Genomic DNA, 18,374 nt, shown 5'->3' on the forward strand with positions numbered 1-18,374 from the left:
ATGAGGGGTGATTAGAGATTAAATTGTAAAATAATTCAGAAATTTAAAAATCGGGAAAAAATAAAAAAAATCGTAAAATTTCCTTTAGTCCCGGTTGGTAATACCAACGGGACTAAAGGTGGAGCTCCAGACAGCGGCCACGTGGAGGGACTAAAGGCCCTCTAGAACCGGGACAAATGTGCATTTTTCTACCAGTGAATGGTCAACGCACATATGTTAGCACAATCTGCTTAGTCAATATTCTTTCACGATGATGTGATTACTATTTATTGGTTTTTATTTAAAACATTGGAGATAAACCTCAAGAGTTGTATCATCAACCTTACTATTCCATGATTATGTGGTTGCTATTGGTAGCTGTCGATTGTTTACTGCGGATTTACTCTTTTGTCATGAAAAGATTTAAACTGCATCCTTACGATTTCTGACTTTTCTTAAGCACTTGACTGGATTATTCTGTACCTACTTGGTGAATTAACCTTGCCGGTTTGCAAATTCCCACGATGCAGATGCAGATCTTTGCGAAGACCCTCACTGGCAAGACTATCACCCTCGAGGTGGAGTCCTCCGACACCATCGACAATGTTAAGGCGAAGATTCAAGACAAGGAGGGCATCCCGCCGGACCAGTAGCATCTGATATTCACAGGCAAGCAGCTCGAGGACGAACGTACTCTTGCTGATTACAACATTCAGAAGGAGTCCACCCTTCACCTGGTGCTCCGCCTCCGTGGTGGCCAGTGATTTCTTTGGAAAATTGTTTCATGGGTCCTGGTAGTTGTCTCTATGGTTATGTGTGAGTCGTGTCATCATGTGTTACTATTGTCAGTGTCTTAGTTCTGTATTTTGTGTGCGAACATCTGTTGCTGCTGTGTAGCAGTGTGGTCTCTGTTATGTGTTTTAAGTGGGAGTGTGGAACTTAATCTTCTTACGCTGTGATTGTGGTTTCTCAAATTCGTCAAATGATCGGAGCTTCAGATGGTAACATGATTCATCCTTGCTGAAGGAGGTTCATGCGGCCAGAGGTCAGCAGGCTTCAGTTAGTTCCTTGGAATGTTGACGGAGGGACTCCGCCGTCATTAGTTTCCTTCCACTTTAGATAATAATATGTCGTCGTTTTGTGTAAATGCATGATTGCACAGTTCCAAAATCGTGATGCCAGACACAACACCACACTTACTGAATGATTAATAAGACCTATCAAGATTCATAGAAGAAAAAATATCACTAAAGTACTCAACCCAAGTTTACATTGAAAAAATTGTTGAAAATCATCTTGTTCTTCTTACGCACAACACCACACTTTGCTCGGTGTTGTTGGGAGTCCGACGTGGCAGACATCAGCTCATTTCAAATGTCCGGAATAGTCTGGATAAATTTGGTGACCGTCACCAAAAGTGTGTCCGATTCAGGCATTTGTGGATGATTGGTGATCCCGTTGAAGTTGTCTTTAGTTTCCTTGTGGTGAAACCTACCCAAACCAACCCACTCGAATTCAAGTGGTACTCGCATTTTTCTGAATTTGTTTCAACTTCTTCGACGCTATTTTTTCAGTGGTATGGCGTGCCCGTCAACTACGAGCAATGACCGTGCCATGAATGGCTCATGTCCCAGCCACCTTGTTTGCTACCATTGTGAATCTCGCCAGTAAAACTGTAGCTACACTCAAGCAATGATTATTTTGTCAAGCCTCATGCCAAGGTCCCCTAGTTGCCTAAGGCCTACCACTGCCATTGATTATGAGGTGTTTACATCAAAACTAAATCAATATTAAAATTTCTCGACTCAGTCTCTCAAAAATGCTCATGTCATTAAAGCATCTCCAATTGATAATGTAAAATACATCATCATCAAAAAGTGGTTAGAGTAAAATATACGTCACCAAAAAAGTGGGTTTTTACATCACCAAAACATCCAACTACAACAAATAGTTTAAAATAGGGCACACATGAAAGCCGCTCCAATAGATGATGTAAAATATCTTGTGCAAATTTGGTCGAACACCTTGTGTGTGAGGTGGAACAAACCAGGCAGCTGCATGTCGGAGCATAGATGGTAGTTGCGGCGGTGACGAGCAGCTGGAGAAAGCGTCTCCTATGCCTCCTTGATGCTTGTCGGCTGGTGGCTGGCCCTAATTTCGACGACACACCACCGGCGATTCAACACCAACGATGCCGACCAAAGCAGTGGTCGGCCGGCTTGGTTATGGTGGTCGCGCAACTGCTTGCAGTGGCTCCGGCAGCCAGTAGCCATACTCCGACGACGACCACGAGCTGCGGGAGCCATCGGGGTGCCGGCACTCTGGCCAACAGCCAAATCTATCGAAACACGGCGCGCCATCACTTGGTGCCATGTTTTAAATCACGAGCAAATCTTGAGTAATTTCTTTTACATTTAAATTATATGTTGGAGTCTGTACCTTGGTGATGTAAAAATCAGTTGCTTTCATATCTGCATCATCTATTGGAGATGCTCTTAGGAACCCAAAAAAGAGAGGAGATACTCTTAGGAAGGGTTGTGTTTTTTTACAGAGTAGAGATTTCATTTCTCAGATAATAACAATGTTAAAGATGAAATGAAATCCGCTGAGTCATCTTCCCAAACAGAAGAATTCTTCATCATATACGCTTGTTTAGCCAAAGCATTTGTTGCGATGTTTTTGCTTCTTGGTTGCATGGAGAAAATTTCACCTCTCCAAAGTCATAAGGGAGTTGAGCGCATTCAACAATCATTGCTGCTTGCGAACCATTGAATCTATATGGATCTTTGTTTGCATCAATTACAAGTTCATAATCTGACTCAATGTCAGGACCCCGATTCCAAGTCACATCGATCTAGCCGGTAACACCTCATATCACTTTGCGGCCTCACACATGGTATTCCCACGGGTGTCGCCTTACCATGGCCCGGGACCATTTGCTCCTTTTGGCTCACGTATATGATAGTGTCACTAGCATCCATATGACAGAGAACCCGGGCCGACATGACTAGTCGTGAACCCAAAGTGGCACTAACTTACGGAGACAAGCATACATGAATCAACATCGAGCATGTCGATCAGCAGCGTGCGAATCCGGGCTATAGCACTGGGCTAACAGGACTCCGGGAACCCAGGCTGTAGCAGGCTAGGCAGGACTCCAGATATCATCGTGTGACATTTCCCCGAAGGGACAGACACATGAACGAAGTGAATCACATGCCAGCCAGTCAAGTGTTCCAGAGCAGTAGTGCTGGGCTAGCAGGACTCCGATGAACCGGGCTGTAGAGGACTACTATGGCTCATGGAAGCACAAGACTACATTTCCCCATAAGAGAGGCTACCAAGGATAAACAACTAGGTTGTCGGATCCCACGCATACCAAGCATTCCAATCATACACACAATATGCTCGATATGTGTGAATACAACATGGCATCACAACATAACTCTATGACTCAAGTATTTATTCATTAGGCTCCGAGGAGCGTGATATTACAAACATGGGTCTCATGACCCAACATTCAGAGCATACATGTCAAAGCACATGCGGAAGCTTAACATGTCTGGGTACAGACATCTACAAATGAAAAAGGCTGAGAAGCCTGACTATCTACCAGATCCTGTCGAGGGCACAAGATCGTAGCTGAGGTATCAAGCTAAACTTCAAAGTCCACACGGAACTACTAGCTGGACTGACGTCTCTCTGCAAAACATAAAATAGGCAAACGTGAGTACAAATGTACGCAGCAAGACTTACATCAGAACTAACTACATATGCATCGGTATCAACAATGGGGGTGGTGGAGTTTTAACTGCAGCAAGCCAGCTTTGACTCGGTGGCTATCTTAAACTATGACTACAAGTAACTCTTTTGAGGTGGCTCACACGAGTCCACATATTCACCATATCAATACACCACTATGGATCCGCTCCCGTCTCCCTACGAGAAGGCCATCCATAGCACTCACGCTTATCTTACGAGTTTTAGAGTATCCACTTCAAGTTATCTATGAACTGTTATAGGCAACCCAGAAGTCCTTTACCGCGTACACGGCTATTCGAATAGATCATTTATAACCCTGCAAGGGTGTACTTCTTCACACACGCTCTCGCCACTTACCACCATGTACACGTTGTGTATCTCGGCAACCTTCAAGCGGAAGCCTGGCGAGGGAGTCGGCCACGACCTGACTAACCACACAAGTCTCTAGTCCAGGTTTATCGCCTATTCAGGTTCTATCCACGAGGAGATCCGGCCGGAGTTTCGCTCACAGCCCCAAACGATGTGTGCAGGGTTCCCGAGACACCAAACGGGCGCCCCGTACACCGTGCCACGGTGTAGCTACCGCATCATAGCCCACCCCTAGGGTCAGCGCTACGCACGGCCGCCAACACATATCCTATAAACACCAGAAACTAGCTGCAACTCCTGGACAGAGGACTAGGGCAGTTAATAAGTCGAGAGGGTCAATTAAGGATCCCAATGAGTGGTAGTAGCTGTTCATGGATCACAAACACAGAACTCAGTTCCTGAGAACGGTTTCAATGAGACAACCCACCACGTACTCCTACATGGCCTCTCATCGCTACCTTTACCAAATCGTGTTCACACACTTAGCTCACACACAGTAGGACATGTTCATCACCATTCCAATTCATCCCCGATGAATCAGACCTGACTCAACTCTAAGCAGTAGCAGGCATGACAAACAAGCATGAATGAGTAGGCACATCAGGGCTCAAACAAATCCTACTCATGCTAGTGGGTTTCATCTATTTACTGTGGCAATGACAGGTCATGCAGAGGAAAAGGGGTTCAACTACCGCAGCATGTAACAGTTGAATCGTTGTTGTCCTAATGCAGTAAAAGAGAGCAGTAGCGAGAGAGTGGGATTGTATCGGAATGAACAAGGGGGTTTTGCTTGCCTGGCACTTCTGAAGATAGTATAGCTCTTCATCGGTGTCATCGAACTCATCGTCGGAATACGTCTATCAAGAGGGGACAAATGCCGGCAACAGAGAAGGAGAGCACAATCAATGCAACGCACAATATGGTGCATGATCATGACATGTCAATATGATGTGTTTTGAGCTAATGCAACTAGCAACATGTTAAATGGAGTTGGTTTGAACCCTAGGTTCAAATTCAAACTCCATATGTGAGGGTTTAAATGCCATTTATATGATTTGGCCTAAACAGCAGCCATAAGTTGTTTTAACATGCATGAAAATGGTACAGATGGATAGATTGGATTTTTCTGATCATTTTTCATATATAATTTATTTCATTCTGAGCTACGATTGATTTTATATGATTTTTAGAAGTTTAAAACATTTTCTGGAATTTCCTGTGAAAGAATAAATCCAGAAAAAGAGTTATTGCGTCAGCATGACGTCGGGGTGACATCAGCAGGTCAAAGGCGCCAGCCCAGGTCAAACCTGATGGCTGGGACCCACACGTCAGTGAAACAACTAACTAACAGAGTTAGTTAGTGTTAGGTTAGCACTAACCTAGGTTAATTAGGGCCTGGGCCCACATGCCAGTGGCTCATCTAATTAACTAGGTTAATTTAACACTAATTAAACCTACACTAATTAAGTAGGGGCCTGGGTCCACCTTTCGTTGACCCAGGGGAGTCAAACCCTAGGTCAAACGAGGTCAACTCGCCGGCGGCTCGACGCCGGCGACGACAGACGCGGCGGAGGGACTCGGAAATGGGCCACAGGGCATCATTTTGGCCGCGGTCTGTTGCGTTCGAACGCAAGCAGTGGTGCGCATCGAGTGGTGGCAGCGGTAGGTGCTGGGGTGGCCGGAAGAGTGGCCGGCGACGAGGTTCAGCGGCGGCAGCAGCTCGGGCATCCTCGGGGTGGCGCTTCAGAGCACGGGAGGAGGCGCTGCGGGTGTCTACAGGCTCATGGGATCGTGCTGAGCACGATGGTGTGCTCGGGCACGAGCTGTGGTGGCTGTGGCCACGACGGCGATGTGCGGGGGCGGCGGCGAGCTTCGGCCGTTGTGGAAGACGGAGCTAGCGGACGGGAATGGAGGGGGCGAGCACAGGGGGAGAATCAGGAGCTCACGGAGAGTGCAGAGGTGGCCTCAGCGTGCTCAGGGAAGCATCGGAGCGGGCGGGGCGGCGAGAGGGATCTCCGGTGGCCGGCGACGAAGATGATGAAGATGGCGTTGATGCAAGGCCTCCGGCGGGGCGTGGCTGGAAGGAGAGGATGAGGGAGGCGTGGCGATGCTCGTGGACACGTCGGGGAGGCGAGGGGAGCACGGAGGCTGCGGCGTTACGGCGGCGCGGCTGCGGCTGCGCTCGGGCACGAGAGGAAGAGAGAGCAGGGAAGAGGTCGGGAGAGAGTGAGAGGGTTCCAGGGGGTGCGTGGCGCTGCAAGAGACGTCCAGGGGAAGGAGGAGGCAGCCAGGCAGGGAGGAGGTGGCCGGCGTGTGGCTGCGCGCGCCGGGCACGCGCCCCTGCCTACTGGCGCGAGGAGGAAGGCGACAGAGGGCTGCGGTGGTGGGCTGGGCCGGCCACTTGGGCCGCCAGGTAAGCCCCGGTGAGGTTCCTTCTCTCTCTCTTTCTGTTTCAGTTTTCTATTTTTCTGTAATCTTTGTGGGTTTTCTAAAAAATACCTAGACCCTTTCAAAAATCACCAAACTGCACATTCCCATTGTATAGAATATATCCAACATGGAACATTTCAGTTTAGGATTACTTGAGCATTTAAAATATTTACTAACATTTAAATGCCCAAATTCAAATAACATATGATTTAATCCAGTGACCTTTGGATGACCTAGAAATTTGTGCACCATTTTTGTCAGAGGTTCTAGACCACGACAAAGATGATGAACATTTTAGAAGGGCATTTTGGGTTCATTGAAAATGATTTTAGTAACCCTAGTTGGTTTAAGGGGGGTGCTGGGGGTTCTGACATCCCCATTTCAAGTTTCTGAGGAATTTAAAAATAATGCAACACCATATGCTAGCACTAAGCAGTACCAAAAGCTAGGGATGTGACACTCAACCTCTACCCTCGAGAATCCCACATGAGCTGACAAATTAATACCATTCCCGAGAGCAATTGTTTCAGTAGAAGCCACATCCGAAAGATGTGGAACGAACCATGTTGCATCTGCTACAAAACATCATTCATCTCTGATGACTGTTCGAGTAGCTCCTGATCAATCTTCTATGTGGAATGAGACATCTACATTAACTTTCAAAAAGTCGTGCAACGGTTTGCACCACTTTTTCGGTCCCTTCTTCCTTTCGTTCTTCTTTTTAGTCACTCTCTGGAATTTTGTGGCAATTGCTCTGATGGATGTTGTTGTTCTACCTACTGGAAGTACTGATACACCCATTGTTAGCTGTCAGCGTTGCCACCATAGGTACCAAGATGCCACAACCACAAGCTCAGACCTCCAATACTCTTCCCTGAGTTCCGATGTCTACTACACAACCTTCTTCTTGTAGACGTTGTTGGGCCTCCAAGTGCAGAGGTTTATAGGACAGTAGCAAATTTCCCTCAAGTGGATGACCTAAGGTTTATCAATCCGTGGGAGGCGAGGATGAATATGGTCTCTCTCAAACAACCCTGCAACCAAATAACAAAGAGTCTCTTGTGTCCCCAACACACCCAATACAATGGTAAATTGTATAGGTGCACTAGTTTGGCGAAGAGATGGTGATACAAGTGCAATATGGATGGTAGATATAGGTTTTTGTAATCTGAAAATATAAAAACAGCAAGGTAACTAATGATAAAAGTGAGCGTAAACGGTATTGCAATGTGTTGAAACAAGGCCTAGGGTTAATACTTTCACTAGTGCAAGTTCTCTCAACAATAATAACATAATTGGATCATATAACTATCCCTCATCATGCAACAAAGAGTCACTCCAAAGTCACTAATAGCGGAGAACAAACGAAGAGATTATTATAGGGTACGAAACCACCTCAAAGTTATCCTTTCTGATCGATCTATTCAAGAGTCTGTAGTAAAATAACATGAAGCTATTCTTTCCGTTCAATCTATCATAGAGTTCATACTAGAATAACACCTTAAGACACAAATCAACCAAAACCCTAATGTCACCTAAATACTCCAATGTCACCTTAAGTATCCATGGGTATGATTATACGATATGCATCACACAATCTCAGATTCATCTATTCAACCAACACAAAGAACTTCAAAGAGTGCCCCAAAGATTCTACCGGAGAGTCAAGACGAAAACGTGTGCCAACCCCTATGCATAAGTTCACAAGGTCACGGAACTCACAAGTTGATCACCAAAACATACATCAAGTGGATCACATGATATCCCATTGTCACCACAGATAAGCACGTGCAAGACATACATCAAGTTTTCTCAAATCCTTAAAGACTCAATCCGATAAGATAACTTTAAAGGGAAAACTCAATTCATCACAAGAGAGTAGAGGGGGAGAAACATCATAAGATCCAAATATAATAGCAAAGCTCACGATACATCAAGATCATGCCGACTCAAGAACACGAGAGAGAGAGAGAGAGAGATCAAACACATAGCTACTGGTACATACCCTTAGCCCTGAGGGAGAACTACTCCATCCTCGTCATGGAGAGCACCGGGATGATGAAGATGGCCACCGAAGAGGGATTCCCCCTCCGGCAATGTGCTGGAATGGGTCTAGATTGGTTTTCGGTGGCTACGGAGGCTTCTGGCGGTGGAACTCCCGATCTAGGTTTCTTTCTGGAAGTTTTGGGTTATATATGAGGTGTTGGAGTTGGGGACAAGTCAGGGGGTTCTCGAGGCATCCACGAGGCAGGGGGCGCGCCCCCACCCTCGTGGTGGCCTCGGGACTCTTCTGGCCCACCTCCGGTACTCCGTGGGCTTCTTCTGGTCCAAAAATAGTCTCCATGAAGTTTCAGGTCAATTGGACTCCGTTTGATTTTCCTTTTCCGCGATAGTTAAAAACAAGGAAAATACAAAAACTGGCACTGGGCTCTAGGCTAATAGGTTAGTCCCAAAAGACATATAAAATAGCATATTAATGCATATAAAACATCCAAGGTTGATAATATAATAGCATGGAACAATAAAAAATTATAGATACGTTGGAGACGTATCAAGTTCTCATCTATAATTTGGTTCAAGTTAACAAAAACCAACATGTCCCGGCATATGGCCTTCCTGTTCGCCTTTGTTAGATCCAACTCTTCCTAAATTTTTCTAACCCTCTTAGAGTTGAAAAGATAGTGTTGAATATCCTTGGCCCCCCTCAAGCAGATTGGACATTGTGCTTGTGTTAAAACATGTCTTTTTGTCAGTACGCCCTTACAGGGAAGGATGTAATACTTTCTAGAGGAAAATTTTATAACCTTAGTCATCGCCTTAAGTTTCCAGATGTCAGCCCAAATGGGGTTTGGATTTGCTCGACCATGGCCATCCTTCGCATGCATACGCTGTCCACACTTATGATCCCATTCCCTATGATAAGCAGATTGAACAGAGAATGTACCAGACTTAGTATAATGCCATGCAACAAAGTGTCATTCCCTAAACATTCAAAGGGATTTGTAATATGTGATGCACATCAACAGGGTAGAATGTATCATGGATTAAATCTTCATCCCAGTTTCCAGTATGTGGGTCAATAAGGGCGTGTTTTGTTACCTGCACCATTTTTTGCCACTTTGCACGTGTGTCTCAAATGGGCCTGGCTGAGGTAAAACAGGCCAAAAACTAGCATCCACACATACTTTGGTTGCCCGCATCTAGGCTTTCTACATAAGGGAACCAATATTGACCCGCAATTTGGTTGCCTGCATTACACTGGGCGCACAAAACTACACGGTGTTTGGTTGCAAACTGCATAAAGTGTTATCACCACTTCTCACTAGTGGTGACCTTACCACACACGACCTGAACGTAGTTTTAGTCCTAGTTAGGAAACATATCATAATTCATCCTAGCTACTAACAAATATCAGTACAAATATAATAGTCAAATGGCTCAATAGGGTAAAGTTCATCAATGCCAAACTAGTTGGAAGTCCATCCTTGTCTTCTTTTTATTCTGCTGATGTTGTCCCTTCTTCTTCTTCTTCTTCTTCTTCTTCTTCTTCTTCTTCTTCTTCTTCTTCTTCTTCTTCTTCTTCTTCTTCTTCTTCTTCTTCTTCTTCTTCTTCTTCTTCTTCTTCTTCTTCAGATCCTTGCCTGGCCTTTGTTTTACCACATTGCCTATGCCCACCCCATCCCTTTTTTCTTCCAGGCTTCACTGTCAAATGCCTCCACACCATGGCCAAAGCTGACAACATCATCAAGCGTCACCTCTTCCTCCTCTGGCACCAGTTCATCACAACCACATTACAAGATCCAGTTACGCAGAATGCAACAAGCAAGAATAAGCTTAAACTGGGCGGGGAAAGTGTGGAATGGCTTTTGATCCAGGGTCATAAACCTATTCTTCAGAGCTCTGAATGCCCTCTCAATTGTAACTCTAAGGCTGGAGTGTCAGTTCCTGTGGAGTCCTGAGCTAGTTCCTACCAGCAAACACGTTCAGATGGTACCTGATTTTCCTGAAGGGTGGAAGAGCACCTGGTCGACATGCATTGCTAACATCTCCTAGGTATAACTTGCCATGAGTATGTTGATGCCATTAGGTTGACTCATGCTATCACTTAGAGTGTTAGCATCATGTCTTGATCCTTTCCAGCCAGCCAGCATGATGGTACCTATTTTTTCTGAAGGGTGGAAGAGCACCCAGTCGACATGCATAGCCAGGATCTCCTAGGTAGAACTTGCCATGAGTATATTGATGCCATTAGGTCAACTCATGTTATCACTTAGAGTGTTAGCATCATGTCTTGATCCTTTCCAGCCAGCCAGCACATATGTGAACTTCAGATCAAAGTCAACAACAACAAGAACATTCTTGCTTTGTGTAATGCTTTCTACCCTTGTATGTTGCAGATTGTGACATTGGCACTCTGGCAGTGATATGTCTATTGCCCCAATGCAATCTTGAAATGGCATTACAAGATGGTGTTATGGCTATAGCAGAACAATACAAGCATATCATGACATGAACTACATACTGTCAGTGCTCACCTTGAAGTATGGACACCATCTTGGACTAGTGTGAATCTTGTTACAAGTCCGGCCTGTTGGTGACCTGATCATTTCTCCGTTGAGTTCCCCAACATCATACATCACTTGCCTGAAGTACCTGGAAATGGTCTCCATTGACCTCCTGAACGTGTTGTGCATAATCCTGAATCTCTGGTTATGACCAAAAACATGAAGGAACGTGGCTACTTGCTCTTCCACACGGGTGTGGATGCTATCTTGTAGTAGCCCCCTGCTCCCGAAGGTCTGCACATGCCTGATGAAAGGTGCTCTTTTCATTTGATGCATCCACATAGCCTCTATGTCATCGCAGTTGTAGATGTAGTTCAGATTCAATATCCTCTCCTGATCCCAGATTAACATTGGACCATAACATATGACAGGCTTATCACCATGACGAATAGCTCCCTTGTGAGCCATGCCTGAATCACAACTATCAGTGTTGCTGCCTAAACTACCAGCTTCGTTCGTTCGACCATAACCTAGGCGACATCGAGGGTGCGGTGAACAATGGAGAAATCGATCCTACACCCTTCCTAACAGCCTAGAAACCAACCTAACATAGGGGGGGGGGGGTTCTATGTTGCTTACCGGCTTTGGAGATAACGACGAGGAAGGAGGGCCCCTGGCTGAGTCGAGGAGGACCAGACAGTGGCCAAGAGGAAGGGGATAAGCAGCTCCTCCTGCTGGAGAGTGCTACTATTGCGTCCGTGGCGCGCCGCTTGCACATATTTGAGTCGCCACCGCCGTCGGTGCTAAGAATAGAGGAAGTGCTTGTCCTAGAGCTAGTGGTGACCGAGTAAATGGGGCGATGAGGCTAGACATCCCGCCTCGACCAATTTCCATCTCCCGCCATCTCCACTCAATTTCCCCTTGCGCCGTCGCAAGTGGCGCTGCCTCCCTTTTGCGCCACACTCAGCCTGGCTCAATGAAAACTGCCGATTCAAGGGTTTCAGTGAGTCAGGCTCTGTGCTACTTTAAGGTTCGTGCCGATGCGAGTTAGGCCTCTTGTTTGCAACCAAACACATTTTTATTGGCCCAACTAGATTTGGTTAGAGGTAATGCAGGCAACCGAACATGTCCTAAGGTCTTCTACTTTGGATAACAGATTTTGCCCTCTCGGAGTGATAATCTTCCTGTTGTTACTTGTTGGAAATCATGAATCTCTCCATATATTGAAAGGGCTGTGTTTGTTCATAAGGTAAAAAATTGCATTGTGAGTTTTAGAAGGAAAAAAGAATCCGCAGCCTCCTGAACTACCCGCTCGGCTCGCATGCCGGCTGAGCCGTGTTGTAATCGAGCCGGTCCCCTTTCCCTTACCCACCCGCATCAACTCGCCCCCGCTGATTCCAACCGGAAAAATCCAAGCGATCGATCTTCAGCTCCCGCGAACCTCCCTCGCCGTCAAGGTATGCGCACGCCACCGATTCCCTCTTCCCCCAAGCTATCTATCTCTTCTTCTTCTTGCGGGGTTCGTCTACGGTCGTCGATTCAGTCAACGCTGCGAGATAGATGAGCGTAGAGACAGCATGCCGATTTCCGTCCGTGTAGATCGTGCTATTCATGTTCTATATACGATTCGTTTATGTGCTGGTAGATCCAATGCTTTTTTTTTCTAGTTGTTGAGGACGAGTGGTGTATGCGCTCTCGTTCAGTTTTATTGCTGTAGATTTCAGTCGACTATTGTTGCTGTCCGCGGTAGTTAATCTAGAGTTTTTGCTTGGGTTTGAACTGATTAATGTTGGACCTGCCGTTGTAGATTCTTGTTTATGTCTGCATCATCAGATTATTTGTCGTCCAACGCACAGTTTCTTGATTTAATTATGCCAAACTCTGTTTCTACCTTTTTCACACACAAAAAAACTCTGTTTCTACCTTTCTGCTCATCTGGGTCATAGCTTGCAAAAACCTCTTACATTACAGGTTATCCGAACTGCAGGTGGGTGGGGTCGATCGGAGGAAGGGGGGAGAAGATGGACGCAGAGCAGGAGTCGCAGTGGGCGGCGGCGCAGGGGATCGGCATCGGCGAGGACCTCGTCCCAGCCGCGCTGCGGCACCTGGAGTTCCTCGCCGCGGTCGACCGCCGCCGGTGGCTCTACGAGGGCCCGCTGCTCCACAGGGCTATACGCAGGTATCGCCATCACATTGGCTTTTCAACAACACAACTTACACAAGAGACCTTTGAGTCTGAAAACCAGTATATTTTCTGAGGTGTTCCATTCTTTTTCTGTCGGGGTGTTATTGATGAACAGCCTCTACTCTCTAGGGTGTGTTGGGAATAAAATTTCTCAGTATCGTTGCCATATTTCGATAAATTCTTGGTGCAGGATAACTCTTGGCGCAATCACTATTTGGAACATTGTCCATGTCTCCTGACGAACACCTGCTTGAGGAAAATTAGACAAAAACCACTAGTTTAGTTTACATTAATATAAGTTGGTGGAAGAGTTTCTGAAACCATCATTCGATCTGTGTTTTCAGTTCCAATTTGTTGCTACAAGTCTGGCCTTATCTGGAAATTTTGGCATGAAAATCTGGCTTCTTATTTAAGTTCAAAGTCCCTATCATGCTGAAATAAGTGATACTATGAAAAAAATCACTCATACTAAATTAATTTATGTTCTGTGTCGAATAGACTTTGAATTATTAATTTGTTGTGGTGCTAGGTACAAAGCTTGCTGGCTTCCTCTTCTTGCCAAGTACACTGAGGCTTCTGTTGCAGATGAGCCTTTGGTTGTTCCGCTTGATTGTGAATGGATATGGCACTGCCATCGGCTTAATCCGGTATGAATATCTAAGTTATTATTAACTCACAGATGCTTGTGTGTCGTTCAAAATCTGTGAACAACACATTTGAGAACTAGTATTTGGCTATTTGCATCTCTTGCATAAAAGAAAATACTAGTGAACATGGTTGGAAATGTCTAAATCAAAATCATCTTGTTATTTCTGGTTTTGCTGTGCTGACAACAATATCTTTCAGACTCAGTACATAAAGGACTGCAAGAGATTATATGGCAGAATACTGGGCACTAACAATGTCAAGTCCTCCATTCAAGCAAAGTCCAAGGATCAGGCTGAGAAAGTTTGGACTGAGTTATATCCTGGGGAGCCTTTTGAGTTGGAGTACACAAGTCCTTCTGACGATTTTGTTGACGTGGGTGATGGAACTGCAGGAGGCATTTCCTATGATTTGATCTCAGCTGTTAGGAGACAGTCTTCTTTCGTCTACCAGGTAGTTACATTACTAACCTTTGCTCTGATATACTACATATAAGACAAGTCAATGTGGTAGATTACCCATGATTGAACAACTGATATCTAAAAATTAGCTATTCTAAATTTCACAAGCAGATTGATACCTTATTTTATTGGCCCAGCAAATGTTGGTGATAGTTCAAAAGTTGTGTCACTGTTGATCCATACATGTGGAAGAAAGCAATAGAAAAGCAGTGCTACTGCCTTTTTGTAAAAGGAAAAATATGCAAGAACAATAAATAAAAAATGTGTACAGAAAGTCAGTGAGCTCCTTTGTTTCTGGCAGGTTGGAACACCAAACATGCATGATCATCGTTTTCTTGAAGAAGCTCTAGCTCGATACAAAGGTTTTTTGTATTTGATCAAGCTGAATCAGGAGAAAGGAATGAACCTCTTTCGTGTGCCAACCTACGACGTGGATCTAATGTGGCACACCCACCAACTGAATTCTGTTACCTACTACAGTGACATGCTGAATCTTCTTGGGAGAGTTCTGGAGCATGATGACACAGATGATGACCGAGCTGAAGGAAAGAAGCTCGACACTGGATTTTCAGGGACCACTGAGCAGTTCGAGAATAACTTTGGTCTGAGATACTGGAAGGTTGGCGCTATGTACCGTGGAAGCCTGCCATCTCCTGTGACATCCGTTCCTCAGATATTTAATAGTGAGGATGATAGTGTTTTTGGTGTCGATAAAGCAGAGAAGCATCTTACTATTCTTGAAACAACAGTTGTGGAGGTATGATGCTCTTTGTACATCTTATTGTTGTCCATGAATGAAGAAATAGTTACACAAGTACAATAATTTCGGTTTTAAAGATGTTTCTTATCTAGTAAATAACCCAAAACATGGTACGTTGTACTATTAATATTATTATTGATTTGGAAGCACGCCTGATATTTGATATTGAGCACTTCTAATGCCAACAGACATTTACTGAATTTATGAACTCAAAATATTTTCATTCTTTGCAGTTATATTTACAGATTGTGGACATCAAGAATTTACCATCTGCAATTCCAGAGAAAAGTGTGTACGTGTGGTTCACCAAGACTCAACCAGATGTATTTATCAGTGATGGCGGCAGGTTAGATATTTCAACGAAAACAGGGAAGAGTATCGGAGCTGGTTTCCAATGTGAACCGACTGGCGAACTCATTCTTACAGCAATGGTTGATCAGGCCTATTTTGGGGCCTCGGCATCGAAGAAATCAGAACCATTGGGGAAGGTTTCGATCTCTCTTCAAGAGCTTACACAGCCTGATTCCAAGCTTTCCTTTGAGAGGTGGTTTGAACTGAAAAGTCGTGGTGCATATGCTGGTTCCCCTCCTGTCAGTCTTCGTGTTGCTGCATCTTGTACTGTCCCAAGGCAGGCTCCACAGGTTCTTAGCATGGTCAATGTGAAGCCTTTCTCTCTGAAGGCCTGTCTATTGCCACATTACATCAAGGATCAAAATATGAGCTCCTGGACTCGCTTCGTGTATGACTGTGGTACTGAACTCATTCGTCTTCAGATAAGGTATTTTTGTTTTTACCGTGGTATCAATCATACATATCAGTGAAGAACTGTACATTGAGTCTAGAAACGCATTTGTATGCTGATTAGTAAGTCCTGCATGATACTTACTGGTAGTTTTTTCTAGAAACATATAAAATCTTACTATATGATACATTGATTGCTAATAACATATGGTGTTATTGCATCTTCCTTTCAAACTACAAATTGATGCTTTCTGCAGGAATCGATATTCAACTTATATAGAAGTATTTGTACATTACCTTCAAAACAGATCCAAATTTATTCCAGTGGACACTGAAAAGTTTTATTTGCCTATGTTTAAGAAAGAAATATCAATTTCTTCTGATCTAATGAGAATTTCCTCCTCTTTACTTCAGGGAGCACAAGGCCAAGAGTGGCATGGCTCTCATTCGAGAATTGGTTGGAGTAACAAAGTCATCAAAGCAACCATTTCAGCTTGCAGAATTCACGAAAAACAAATGGTCTTTTAACAACTCCAACTTATCCATCACTCATGACCTGAAACCAAGCAAGGATGGCTGCATACATGAGCTCAAATACGGCAACAAACTGGTAAGGACAACTGCAGTCTACAGCTCATTTCATACAGGCAGTCTGTTCGCTCAAAAGATAGTTATTACATCAAGTTATATGTAAATGAAAAAACGTTTATGCATGTAACATACTTACAGTTCTGGTACTTCTTTGAACAAAGCAGATCAAACTATACAGGGGAAGGAGACTAGCATATGAACTCAAATGCTGCAGTCAGCATGCTGAAGATACTACAGTAGTTACTGCTGTGAAGTTCTCAGCTGAACACCCCTATGGCAAAGCAGTGGCACTACTTGACACTGAATCAGAATTTATCACGGTACAATGCTCAGCTCTGATGTCATATCCTTCTAAGTACTCCCTCTGTCCCATAATAGTATAATTTTTTTATTACAACCAATGTACTCATATGTCGATTGTAATAACATCTTATATTATGGGACAGATGGAGCAGTAAAGATTAATTTCCTTGCATCTCAGATATACTCATGGTGTTCTTACTTAAATTTAGGTTGATGAGGATTGGTTTCTGCTTCCCTGGGTCGCAATATCATTCTTGTTCCTGAATTCCATTGGCAAAGATGGTGTGAAGCTCATCGAAGGTGCCATGGTACATAAAGCTGGAACTGTTGAGCCTGGTACTACAGTGACTTCTGAAATGGCGAAAGGTGGAGCAGCAGGCGCCACTGCTGCGCAATGTGGCCCTTGTGGCACGGCTGGTGGCAGTGACATGGTCATGGCAAGTGACGAGGCTGGTCATGCTAGCTGTGACGGGTCAGTCACTTCAAGCGGCAAGGTGGCTGATTCTAAGTGCGGTGGTTGTGGATCAGACTCTGGTGGTGGAAGCGGTGTCTCTGTGGTCACCATGAGCAACAAGAAAGGTCATGCGAGCTGTGGTGTCGTTGCAGGTGGCGAGAATGGCCATATTGAGTCTGCTGGGTGTGGATCGGGATGCAGCAGTTCCTGCGGTGGCAGCATGGTTATTGAAAGCTCCCAGGAGGGGAACACCAAGTCAGGTGGCTGCGGTTCAGGATGTGGTGGTGGAGGCTGTGGCGGCATGGTCATGGAAAACGCCAAGACTGGCTTCGTCAAGCCAGGCGTTTGTGGTTCGGGCTGTGGTGGTGGTTGTGGCAGCATGGTCATGGAAAGCTCCAAGACTGGCTTCGCCAAGTCAGGCGGTTGCGGTTCAGGCTGTGGTGGTGGTTGTGGTTCGGGCTGTGGCGGTGGTTGCGGCAGCATGGTCATTTCACAGTAGTTATTGCCTTCCAGTTCCATGTCCTTTGACCTACTCATAGAGCTGTGGCCTGTGCTTGTAAATAATATTGAGGTTGGGTGTTGATTGGTTCAGTTGGTGGCGTGGGAAGGCCTGGGTTGTTCCAGTCCGGTAACTGGGCAGTGCCTATAATAATTCTATAAAAGAAAAAATTGACATGTTTGTACATGGTTTCTCTGCAGTTTTTATTATGAAGTACAGATTTCATGACTTGTTGATCTGTTCATGTAAAGATGGTGAACTGCCTTGTTTTGTTTGCAATTTCCAACTACACCCATCTGTCGCAAGATTTAGATGACCACTGTCAGTCTCTGACTTTGTTTTTCTGTTCATATATGCCTTGTTGACTTACCCTTTCTTTGCAATTTCCAAGTATGCTGATGCAGATCTTTGTGAAGGCACTCACCGGCATGACCATCATCCTTGAGGCTGAGTCCTCTGACACAAGGCAAATATACAGGACAAGGAGGGCATCCTGCCGGACCAGCCGAGGCTTATCTTTGCTGGGAAACAGCTCGAGGATGGGGGGATGCTTGCTGATTACAATAACCAGAAGTTGTCCACCCTCCACCTGGTGCTTAGGCTCGAGGATGCAGATCTTGGTGAAGACACTCACCGGTAAGACCATCACCCTCGGTTGAGTCTTCCGACATGATTGACAGAGCAACCCCC

At 45.0% G+C, this 18,374-nt stretch overlaps 1 protein-coding gene and 1 pseudogene across 2 annotated transcripts; both read left to right on the plus strand.

The window, feature by feature from the left end:
- The first annotated feature begins 509 nt into the window (after positions 1-509).
- The window catches only part of LOC119328363, an 18,623-nt pseudogene continuing 758 nt past the window's right edge, over positions 510-18,374 (plus strand).
- Positions 12,385-17,914, plus strand: LOC119328362 (glycine-rich domain-containing protein 1-like). 2 transcript variants are annotated; one of them, XM_037601362.1, is made up of 9 exons: positions 12,385-12,502; positions 13,033-13,224; positions 13,760-13,877; positions 14,077-14,328; positions 14,638-15,093; positions 15,330-15,874; positions 16,252-16,447; positions 16,593-16,748; positions 16,941-17,914. In XM_037601362.1, exons 2-9 carry the CDS (start codon positions 13,067-13,069, stop codon positions 17,682-17,684), a joined length of 2,625 nt encoding a protein of 874 aa, XP_037457259.1. In that variant the 5' UTR covers positions 12,385-12,502; positions 13,033-13,066; the 3' UTR covers positions 17,685-17,914. The 2 variants fall into 2 exon arrangements, with proteins under 2 accessions (XP_037457259.1, XP_037457258.1); XM_037601361.1 differs by having other exon boundaries at positions 12,396-12,502; positions 13,017-13,224.

Source organism: Triticum dicoccoides, chromosome 7A (genome assembly GCF_002162155.2).
Source record: "Triticum dicoccoides isolate Atlit2015 ecotype Zavitan chromosome 7A, WEW_v2.0, whole genome shotgun sequence".
Classification (NCBI taxonomy): domain Eukaryota; kingdom Viridiplantae; phylum Streptophyta; class Magnoliopsida; order Poales; family Poaceae; genus Triticum; species Triticum dicoccoides.

Coding starts and splice junctions, on each gene's coding strand:
- LOC119328362 (XM_037601362.1), top strand. CDS start 13,067: ATGGACGCAGAGCAGGAGTCGCAGTGGGCGGCGGCGCAGGGGATCGGC. Junction 15,094..15,329: donor TTGAAACAACAGTTGTGGAG/GTATGATGCTCT, acceptor CATTCTTTGCAG/TTATATTTACAGATTGTGGA. Junction 16,448..16,592: donor TCAAATACGGCAACAAACTG/GTAAGGACAACT, acceptor TGAACAAAGCAG/ATCAAACTATACAGGGGAAG.